The 11117-nt window shown below is 61.9% G+C and overlaps 1 protein-coding gene across 2 annotated transcripts in view; it reads left to right on the top strand.

The window, feature by feature from the left end:
- Window positions 1-10593, top strand: part of ZBTB7A (zinc finger and BTB domain containing 7A) — a 20022-nt gene extending 9429 nt beyond the window's left edge. For both annotated transcript variants that reach the window (XM_081799320.1, XM_081799265.1), the window contains exons 2-3: window positions 577-1859; window positions 5461-10593. In XM_081799320.1, the coding sequence (XP_081655446.1) occupies window positions 592-1859; window positions 5461-5959 (1767 nt within the window). In that variant the 5' untranslated portion in view covers window positions 577-591 and the 3' untranslated portion in view covers window positions 5960-10593. The remainder of the gene's footprint in view (window positions 1-576; window positions 1860-5460) is intronic.
- The last annotated feature ends 524 nt before the right edge of the window (window positions 10594-11117 follow it).

The raw sequence follows: 11117 nt of genomic DNA, 5'->3' as shown, positions 1-11117 counted from the left end.
CCCCCCCCCCCCCCCCCCCCCCCCCCCCCCCGCCAAAGAGAACCGGGCCTCACTGGGAGGCAGGAGTGAGGGTCAGAGGGGCCAAGGGGCCAGGCGGACACAGACCCTCAGGTCACGCAGCCGAGGTTCGAGTTGGGCTGCAGCTGCCGGGCCGCGGGCACAGCTCCCGCCTGGGTCCTGGTTTCCGGCCTCCCACGGCGGGGAGGGTGCTGCCCGGGGCCTGCTGGGGGCGCGGGTGCGACGGCGCACAGTGGGCGCCTTGTGTCCCTGCCTCCTGGGAGGCTGCGGGCGGAAGCCAGCGCTCGGTCGGACTCGTTAGGCAGCAAGTCACGCGAGGCGCCGGTTGGGCACCTACTGTGTGCGCGTCCCACCTCAGCTCAGCCCTTGGGCGGGGAGTGCGGTGGGCCCTCTAGTGGGGGAGGGGCGCCAGGGTCCGTCCCCGGAGCACCCGGCGTGGGTTTTGCCAACGGGTGACGCGGAACTGGCGCCCAGCTGGAAAACTGAGGCCGGGGGCGGGGCGCTCCTTTCCGAGGGTCCGCATCCTCACGGGCACCCCCTCCCTCCCCGGCGCTGCAGGTCTCGGCGCGGAAGATGGCCGGCGGCGTGGATGGCCCCATCGGGATCCCGTTCCCTGACCACAGCAGCGACATCCTGAGCGGGCTCAACGAGCAGCGGACGCAGGGCCTGCTGTGCGACGTGGTGATCCTGGTGGAGGGCCGAGAGTTCCCCACGCACCGCTCCGTGCTGGCCGCCTGCAGCCAGTACTTCAAGAAGCTGTTCACGTCGGGCGCCGTGGTGGACCAGCAGAACGTGTACGAGATCGACTTCGTCAGCGCCGAGGCGCTCACGGCCCTCATGGACTTCGCCTACACGGCCACGCTCACAGTCAGCACGGCCAACGTGGGCGACATCCTCAGCGCCGCCCGCCTGCTCGAGATCCCCGCCGTGAGCCATGTCTGCGCCGACCTCCTCGACCGGCAGATCCTGGCGGCCGACGCGGGCGCCGACGCCGGGCAGCTGGACCTCGTAGACCAGACCGACCAGCGGAACCTCCTCCGGGCCAAGGAGTACCTCGAGTTCTTCCAGAGCAACCCCATGAACAGCCTGCCCCCGGCCGCCGCCGCCGCCGCCTTCCCCTGGTCTGCCTTCGGCGCGTCCGACGACGACCTGGATGCCACCAAGGAGGCCGTGGCCGCGGCCGTGGCCGCCGTGGCCACCGGTGACTGCAACGGCTTGGACTTCTACGGGCCGGGACCGCCGGCCGATCGGCCCTCGGCTGGGGATGGGGACGAGGGCGACAGCAACCCAGGTCTGTGGCCAGAGCGGGACGAGGACGCCCCAGCCGGGGGCCTCTTCCCGCCCCCTGGGGCCCCGCCGGCCACCGCCACGCAGAATGGCCACTATGGCCGGGGCGGGGAGGAGGAGGCGGCCTCGCTGTCGGAGGCAGCCCCCGAGCCGGGCGACTCTCCGGGCTTCCTGTCGGGTGCGGCCGAGGACGGGGACGGGGACGGGCCCGACGCGGACGGGCTGGCGGCCAGCACGCTGCTGCAGCAGATGATGTCATCAGTGGGCCGGGCGGGGGCGGCGGCGGCGGCGGCGGGGGACAGCGACGACGAGTCGCGGGCGGACGACAAGGGCGTCGTGGACTACTACCTGAAGTACTTCAGCGGCGCCCACGACGGGGATGTTTACCCGGCCTGGTCGCAGAAGGTGGAAAAGAAGATCCGGGCCAAGGCCTTCCAGAAGTGCCCCATCTGCGAGAAGGTCATCCAGGGCGCCGGCAAGCTGCCGCGGCACATCCGGACCCACACCGGGGAGAAGCCCTATGAGTGCAACATCTGCAAGGTCCGCTTCACCAGGTGAGCCGGCGGGGGGCGGCGGGGGGCGGCGGGGGCGGCGGGGGGCCCTCTGCTGCAACTGCAGCCCCGTGTGGACCCCTCCCCCGCCGCACACATACACCGCCTGCACGTGCAGGAGCGGCACTGTCCTGCCTGGGAGGGTGCTTCCTCCGTTTCTGGGCGCCTGCCTCCCCTGCAGCCCTCGGGACCAGCCTTCGGGTGGCGGGGAGAGCTCAGGCACTCACCGGGGTGAGCGTGCGGGCGGCGGGGCCGAACCACGCGAGGCTCGAGGGAAGGCGCAGGGAGTCGCTCTTCTTCTTTTCCCCGGGGGTGGTTCTTCTCGTCTGCGCTGGAGGCGGATGTTTGCCTCGGGAGAGGGTGGCTGCCCCGTGGGGCGCGGGGAGCCGTGTGATCTCCTTGAGTCTCCCGGGAGCCCCGGGGACTCGCTCTCTTCGGCCAGCACTTAACAGAGCACCTGCTGGGTGCTGGGCCCTGTTCTAGGCCGCGGGGACCCAGGAGTGCAGAGACGTGCTAGAGTCCCCGTGGGGGCGATGGGGCGCGTCTGAGATGAAACCACAGAATTAGTAACGCGAGTTGGCAGAGCTGCAGGGAACAAGGTTGGGGGGTGGCCGCTGTTTTAAACAGAGCTGAGACCCCGAGGAGGCAAGGGGAAGGCCACGTGAACAGCTAGTGCAAAGGCCCTGAGGCCAGTGGAGCTTGGGGGTCACCACAGCCCGTGGAGGGAAACGGGCCTAGGAGCCACTGGGCTTGGGCTCTAGGCAGGAGGAGTCAGAGGCCAGGCTAGGGGAATTTGTGGTTGGATCTTAAGAGTCCAGAGCTGGCTGGTCGGGCCTCGAGGGCCAGCCCAGTGGGGGTGGGGGGCTGGCGTGCAGGGGCCTGGCCAGGCTGGGTGACTCAGCATCACCCCCTACCCCCACCCGCCCTGGGGTTCCCCCAGCCACGCCCACCCAGGCTGAAGAAAGAGGCCATTGTCCCAGCTTCCCGGCCCTGCCCCATGGGGACAGGACCTAGGGGCCGACCCCTGGCCCCCTCCCCAGCAGGCCAGGAGAAGAGGGTGTGGCCCAGACCGCAGGGCCCAGATTGCAGGGCCCAGGAGCCCAGGCGAGGGGCAAAGGGTGCCAGCTGGGAGGGAGGCAGTCTAGTTTGTGGCCCAGCTCCCGCCCCTTCGGTAAGATTGGGGTGCTGGTAGTCTTGGGGCCTCCCTCTTCCTTCAGACAGGAGTCCTAAGGTGGCTGTGGGCCCTGCCCGCAGGGGTCTCTGGGCCCAGGAGGGGCAGCTTGATAGAGGCCCAGCAAGCCACGGTCTGGAGAGGTGACCAGGCTGAGCAGAGGCCTGGAGCCCCCCGCCCCAGCACCCCTAACCACAGGCCCGAGGCGGTTTCATTCCGACCTGCTGTTCTCTTGGTCACCCCACCAAGGGCTCGGCTTGACTCGGGCTGATCCTGTTTGCCAGTCAGGGAAACTGAGTCAGGGAGAGGGCCACCGGGCTACGCCTCTTTCCCCCCCCATGTGCCCACCCGGCTCCTCTTTGCCCCCAACCCAGGGCCCCAGCCCCCACGCCTTCCTCTAGGCCAGGGAGCCCAGGGGCCCCTCTGAGTCACACTAAAGAGTTGAGTAAGCGGGACCTGTGGCAGCCGGGGCTATAATTACCCGGACCAGGGCTTGGGGTGACGAAACAGGCTGCTTCCACCCCCACCCCACCACCATGCGGCCCCTGACCCACTGTGCAACTTGGGACAGGTCACTTTCCCTCTCTGAGCCTCTGAGTCTCACTTGGGGAGATTTCTGCACACTGCTCGAACAGTCCGAGCCCCTGCTGTCCCCTCTGGACCTGGTCCCGGGCTGGGATCTGGGCAAGGCAGCTGGAGGACCATGTTAGTGGACTTAGAGGGGGTGAGAGGAAAGGAGCTTGGCAGTTGCATCCCCTCACTGCTGACAGACCCGGTCAGTCCGGGGAACGGTGAGTTCACTGTGGCCTGAGTCCTTTTGACGCACGTAGAAGTAAGAAGGCTGGAGAATGGGCAGGGGTGTGGTTGCAGAGGGCCAGGCCTTGACCCTCAGAGCAGCAAGGAGTCGAGAAAGCGTTAGAGCAGGTAAGGACACCAGCTCTGTGAGTGATTCCAGAGGGAGGGACCTGGGGCTAGAGGAGCCTAGGGGAGACCAAGTCTTTGTCTGAGGGGTGGGAAAGGCTTCCTGGAGGAGGAGGGCAATTGAGATGGGGCTTTGAAGGATGAATAGGAGCCTGTCAGCCCTGGCACTGACCAGTCTGGCATGTCTGAAAAGTGAGAGACTCAGTGTATCTCATACGTAGGCTGCAAGAGGCTGCAGCAAGGAGTGGGCCAGATGCTGGCCAGCGCTCCTGAGACCCAGGTCTCTGCCCCTGCCGTGTGGGTCCAGGCAGGAGCCCTTTCCTGTGACTATAGACCAACACAGTGCAGTAAAGCATCATGTGAGTCACTCCTGTGATTTTACATTTTCTGATAGCCGCATTTTTAAAAAGTAATAGGAACAGGTGAAAGTAATCTGAATCGTATTTTACATCCTTTTTTTTTTTTTTTTTACGTTTAACATGTAACCAATGTGCCGAATCATAAATGCGCTTTTTTACATTACATTAAGCAGATGAAGTCTTCAGGGTCTGGGGTGCCTTTTGCGCTTCTAGCGCATCTCAGTTGGGACGGGCCACATTTCAAGGGCTCGGGGGCCATGTGTGAGCAGTAGCTGCGGTGGGGGCCTAGCAGCAGCCGGCCTGACCAGCTCTGTGGGCCAAAAGGCCCCTGGCTGAGCTGGGTCCATGCTGTTCCCTAGGGGGCAAGATGGGCAGGGAGGGGTCCCGGAATCACCCAGACCCTGCTGTCTTGGGGGTCACAATCCAGTCAGGCAGACAGAGGAGGAACAAGGAAACCGGCACACGGATGAAGAGTCAGGTGGTGGCTGTATGAGGGACATGGAGTGGGGCGGCTGTAGCAGCAGGGAGGGGCCTCTCTGAGGAAGTGCCCGTTGAGCTGGAATTCAGATGCGAAGATCTGGGAAGAAAGTGCTCCGGGCAGCAGGAAGAGCATGTGCAAAGGTCCTGAGGTAGGCGCGTGCTTAGCATGTTGCGGTGACAGCTAGGAAGCCAGTGTGGCCAGAGCAGAGAGGGGCAGAGGTGCTGGGAGAGTTGACAGGGACTGGGGGCTGTGGGCTGGAGACTCGCTGCCCCGGGATGCAGGACTTTCAGTGTTAAAAGCCAGGACAGCTGGCCACCCTCTGTGATCTATGACCAGACCCCCCCGGCATTCTGCCTTGTGCCCTGTAGTGTATTTCAGCCCCCGGCATAGAGCCTGGTACTCAGCAGGCCCTCCATAAATGCCCCGGACGGAAGCCCCTTACCGTCCTCCGCCTGTGGGTAAGAAGTCATTTGCGTGAGGCCGCACAGCACGTGGGGTCCGAGGCCTTCTTCCGCCCCCATGGGCCCCCGGTGCACCCCCCGCACCGTAACGCCCAGGACGGCCCCTGCCCGAGCGGCCCCGGCCCGCCTGCCCCGACGTCCCCAGCTCCGGGCCAGCGGGGGCGGCTGGGGGCCCCAGGCGGTGCCCGCTGACCCGTCGCCCCCTCCACAGGCAGGACAAGCTCAAGGTGCACATGAGGAAGCACACGGGCGAGAAGCCATATCTTTGCCAGCAGTGCGGGGCGGCCTTCGCGCACAACTACGACCTGAAGAACCACATGCGCGTGCACACGGGCCTGCGCCCCTATCAGTGTGACAGCTGCTGCAAGACCTTCGTCCGCTCCGACCACCTGCACAGACACCTCAAGAAGGACGGCTGCAACGGCGTCCCCTCGCGCCGCGGCCGCAAGCCCCGCGTGCGGGGCGGGGGGCTCGGGGGGCCCGACCCCTCCCCGGGGGCCGCCGCCCCGCCCGGCGCCCCGGCCCCGGCCGGCTCCCCCGACGCCCGGCGCAACGGCCAGGAGAAGCACTTTAAGGACGAGGAGGAGGACGAGGAGGAGGCCAGCCCCGATGGCCTGAGCAGGTTGAATGTAGCGGGTGCTGGCGGAGGGGGGGGCGACGGGGGCAGCGGGCCCACCGCCGACGGCAGCTTCGCGGCCGGACTTGCCTGAAAACCAAAAAGAGAAAACAGAAACCCGAGAGAGAGAGAGAGAGACAGAGAGAGAGAGAGACAGAGAGAGAGAGAAAATCACCCACCACCCCCCCAAAAACACAAAAAAAGAAAATCTATCTATATACAGATATCTATATCTATATATATATATACAGATATATATATATGAAGCGTCACAGAATCTAGGGTAGTGCTTTTCTCAGATTTTTCTCCTTCATGATGTTCTCTCCCTCCACGGGGACCCTCACCCCTGCTCCGGCTCCCCGTCCCCCCACCCCGTCGATGGGTTTCGGGGCTCGGTTTGGGGTTTTTGTGGGACATAGAGATTCGGAGGCCCCCGGACATCCCCCGGCATGGAGTCTGGGGTCCCCTCTGAGGCCTGGTCAGGGCCCCAGGCCCCTGGTGGGGGTGAGGGTGGCCACGGGGGACTGGGGACGGGGGCGGGCTTTTGTTTTCATCCCCTCGCTGGTTTCTAGGAGTCTTTCAGACAGGACCTTAAACGATCTCTGTCCGCTGTGAGTGGACGTTAAAATGCACCCTGTCCCCACCCCCACCCTCCTTCCTCAGGGCACTTACTAAGTGGGGGTCTCCCCACCTCCATCTCCCCCGATGGCCTCCCCGCCTCCCGTTCCTGCCTGTGGTCCTCTGTGTCTCCTGGCCGATGTGACACAAATCTATTTATTTCCAGGCCTGGAGAGAGGGGGGCGGCGGGGTGGGGGGGCGGTGGAGGCGCCAGGGCGGCTCCCAGGGGCTCCCGCCGCCTCCCTTCACGGCACTTACACCCCGGCGGACCCCCACCCCGGACCGCTGCTCAGGGCGCCCCACCCCCGCCCCCAGCCTTGCTCCCCGACCCAGGCCGCCCAGACCCCACGAGACGTTTGGAGATTCAAAACTTTTTTGTCTTCACCCTCCCCCGCCCCTGCCCTCTCCCAAGGTTTTAAAGCACTTTTTAGATTTTTTTTTTCTTTTCCTCCTTAAAAACAAAATTTATATATAGATATATATAGATATATATATATAAAATATACTTTCCTCAGAGGAGCAGGCAACAGTGTGGGGTGGACGAGCCCAGAGCAGAGAGAGCCCAGGGTCTCATGGTGGCAGGGAGGAGGGGAGAGAGTCCAGAAGTTCCAGTGTCACAAAAGCAATAAAAACAAGATTTTACAAAATGAAAGGAAAAAAAACAAAAAAACAAAAAAACAACAAAAAAAAAAGACAACCAACCACAAATAGAAGTCTTGGCACTTTGTAACAGAACGGGTACTATACTTTATCTTAATTCTTAATTTAAAAACATGTTTACAAGTTACAACCAACTTCTATGAAAAGTCGAAAAGACAAAAAAAATAAAAAATAAAAGAGAGCGAGCGAGCGAGAGAGAGCGAGCGAGCGAGAGAGCAAAAAGAAATTCCTAAAAGTCAATTTATTTTTGTACAAAATAATAAAAAAAAAAACCCACCACAGACGCAGAATCCACTTCTGTTCCCCGAGGTGAGGAGGGGGTCAGGAAGGCACGGGCGAGGTCTTCGGAGGTGGTCTTCGTGCTTTGCCACGGGGGCCTGCCCTGCAGGCAGGACCGTGGGGTTTTTGTGCTTCTGCCGTGTCCCCCCCACCCCCACCCCACTCCTGTCCCTTTTTGGTTCTGATTTGGAGATGTCTCATCACCCACCAGCCATACAATGGCCAACCCGTGTCCGCGGGGACCCTCCTTACTGACTCCCCAGCTCAGGGATGGGCCCGAGAGAGGGCTGGCCTTCCGACCAGCCAGAGCAGCCCAGCCCCCAGCCCCCACCCCCCACACCCCCTCCCTGCCGCCCCTGCCCTCGTCCCTCGCCCACTTCGGGGCTCCCCGCCCTCCAGCATGGCCGCCTTTCCTTGTGGCCACCAAGGAGCCGCCATCTTGGACATGCCATCCCCGTCGAGGTGGGTGACGGGGCCCCACCTCCAGGGCCTTACACCCCCCCCAGCCACCCCTCTTTTTATTCAAAGGCACTGACTGTAATCTGGGGGCTGGCAACTGCCTCCCCCCAGCCTCTGGCTCCCCAAAGGCCCGGTATTGACCGAGCCACAGGCCACGGACAGGGGCCAGGGCTAGGGGGACCGTGTTGCCAGAGGCCAGGGCACCCTCACCCCGACGCCCTCTCGCATATGCAATGCCTAGCGTGGGACCCTGTAAATAGACGCCCTGCCAAGCTGAGACCCCTCCCCATCAAAGCCCAAGGTGAGGGGTGCCCCTGCTCCCCGCCTCCAGCTGCTGGCCCATCTCTCCGCGCCCCAGGCCCCGTCTTCTCGTCTTCTTTTTCTTTCTTTTTTTTTAAAGGGAAGCTTTTTAAGAAGGCAACTTTCATCATTGTTTCTACAGGATAGTTTTCGTGTCCCACTCCCACCCCGAGCCCGTCAGCCCCCCAAATGTCTCAGGACCCCCCCTCCTGAGGGGGGGTGGCAGGGGAGCCCAGGGCCGGGTGGCCTTGCTCACACCCCGGTGTCACGGAGTGAGCTCTTTCAGAGAACCATCTGTGGAGGCCAAGCAGAGAGCTCGGGCGCCCAGGCCAGGGACCTCCCCCCCCACCCCACCCCAGCTGAGAGGTTCCCTGAGGGGACAGCCCTCTCCCCGCCCCCCCACCCTACCCGTATACCCCCTCGCAATAAAACCAACTGAAAAATCACAGCTGTCGTCCTGGCCAGTGGGGGCGACTGGACTTGGGGGATTGAGGCCTCTGGGACTATGGCGGGGGCAAGGGCTGAACCCCCGCCGAGCACACTTTTAACACAGACTTCCTCGGGAATTGCACTAAACCCCTGCCCCTAGCTCTGAGCTCAGCTTCTGACAGCCCTGCCCACCCACTCCGCCTTAACCCCTCTCCTGCTGCCCGCCAGCCCGTCCTAGGGCCGCAGCGTCTGCATGGGCCCAGCGCCGGGACCCCAGCCCTCCCCAACTCTGCGCAATCACATACTGTATATAGATGTGGATCGATTTTATTTTTATTCTTTAAATTAAGGTCGTGATAAAGTGTTGCCAAAGATACTGCTGAATTCTCACGTTTCAGGAAACAAACAAACAAAAAAAAAATATTTGAGGGGGAACGTGCTGACTGGTCAGAAGGGACACAGCAAAACGTTTTTTTGTTTGGTTGTTTGGGGTTTTTTTGTGTTTTCTTTTTTTGGGGTGTTTTTTTTTTTTTAACTGCCTGGTACAAAAAAAAAAAAAAAAAGAAAAGAAAAACAAAGCGAAATTGTTATTTCCATCATCTTGGTGAAGTTGTGTGGATGTGTGTTGTGCGCGCGTGTGCAAGAGTGAGGTCCCGGCCTGGGGCTCCGGGTTGGGGGGCTCTGGGGGGCGCTCGGGGTGGGGGTGGCGGAGCCCCCCCCCGAGTCGTCCACCGGCCTGCAGGACCTGGGAGAGAGGTTAACACCCTTACTACTCCTCCCTGCCTAGCCCCCCACCCCAACCCTGACCCTGCCTTTTGAGATTAAGGAAAAAAAAAAAAAAAAAAAAAAAAGGCAAAAAAAAAAAAAACAACACACACACACACACACACACAAAAAAAACCTTAAAACCCAGTGAATGTAAAAGTGCCGGAGCAGGCCCAGCCTGGCGCGGTGTGGGCCTGCGCCCAGCCGGGGCTCCAGCAGGCCGTACCAAAGTCTGCCCCCGTTGGGTGGCTTGCCCAGGAGACCCCATGTGGCCATCTCATCCCGTTTCCGTTTGTACATGGCTGTCCCTTTGCTTCCTTCCAGGGGGGAGGGGGTCTCAGGTGGGAGGGGAGGGTCCCCAAGTCCCTTCCAGGGCCCTCTGGGGAGTTTTTGCACTACTGAGACCCACTGATGGTGGCTGGAGTGGGGTGGGGGGGCCGTGGCGGATGTGTGGGACGCGGTGGGACCGAGACAGGGGGTGGGGCCCGGGGACCCCCCCCTTCCCCAGGACCGAGGCAGTCCAGGCAGCCGGGACTGTAGGAGGCCAGACAGAGTGAAAGGAAAAGCAGGACAAAAAATTTAAAACCAACAAAAAAAGCAAAAATCCTATTTTTTGAGAAAGAAAGATATTTATATTTGCAGTTTTATTTTAAAAAGTTATTTAAGCTGAGGAAGCAGCCTTCCTGGAGGGGTGGCTGGCGCAGGACGGGTCAGGGCCTGGGGGCTCAGGTGCCCCGGGAACCATAACCTCAGAGTTAAGACTAGCTCGCACTAAATACATAGATTTACATGGGGGGTGGGCGGGCAGGGCCAGGAGATGGAGGGGGCCGGGGAGACCCCCGTCCCGGAGTTGAGGCTGCCTGGAGGCCGCGGCCAGGGGTTCAGATACCCAGGTTCCCCCCTGCCCCTCCCAGGCCCGGATACGAGGTGCCTTGGACTTTGGGGGGGCCGGGCCTGGTGAATGGGGGGCAGGGGAGGCACCCGGGGGCACAGAGCACAGAGCAGACATTCCATAGACTGTATTTGAGAGTCTTTATAAAGTGTGGGAGATTTAAAAAAAAAAAAATCAATTGATAAAAATGCACTTTTTGGGGGTGGGGGGGAGAAGCTTTAAAAGTAATAAAAAAAACAAAAACAAAAAGACAAAAGATGAAAAACCAGACAAAAAAATCATTTTTCTTGTACATAAAAAACCACTAAACGCAGCCTGTTACGAATGCTGCTGCCTCATTTGCCTGATTTTGATGTTCTTTGTGTTTTGTTCGGTGGGTGGGGGGAGGCTGGGGAGCGGGGACGGAGGGCCCGGGGGGCCCCTTCACCAAGGGTCTGGCCCTTAAGCGCCCACACCAGTCGGGGCCCCGTGCTCAGCTTGACCCTTCCTGCCAGGCCTGGGAGGCAGTGTGGGAGCTGGGCTCTGGGCTTCCGGGCTGGGTGGGGATCCCCAGCATTGGCAGGCCTGGGGCCCCTACAGAGGAGGTGACCCACACGCCCCGGCTTGGGCAGGTGGCACCAGGAAGGGGCCCCGGGGGGCGGGCAGGGAGAACTGGCCCGACAGGCTTCTCGGCCACCTCCAGCTCCAGGGTTTCTGGAGGCCAGGGGCGGGGCGTCTGGCTGGGGAGCCCCAAGTCTGTCGGAGGCCCCCGGGTGCGGCCCCACACTGGGCCCCATGACATGATCAAGGATCGGCGCTGGCCGCTCCCCTGACATCCCCCCCCAAGGAGGAAGGGGGGCTGTTGCCCACC

This window comes from Leptonychotes weddellii, chromosome 1 (genome assembly GCF_054177405.1).
Source record: "Leptonychotes weddellii isolate Sample4059 chromosome 1, ASM5417740v2, whole genome shotgun sequence".
NCBI lineage: Eukaryota > Metazoa > Chordata > Mammalia > Carnivora > Phocidae > Leptonychotes > Leptonychotes weddellii.
Note: the sequence above shows the minus strand (reverse complement) of the source record. Positions and strands in the feature narration are given on the sequence as shown.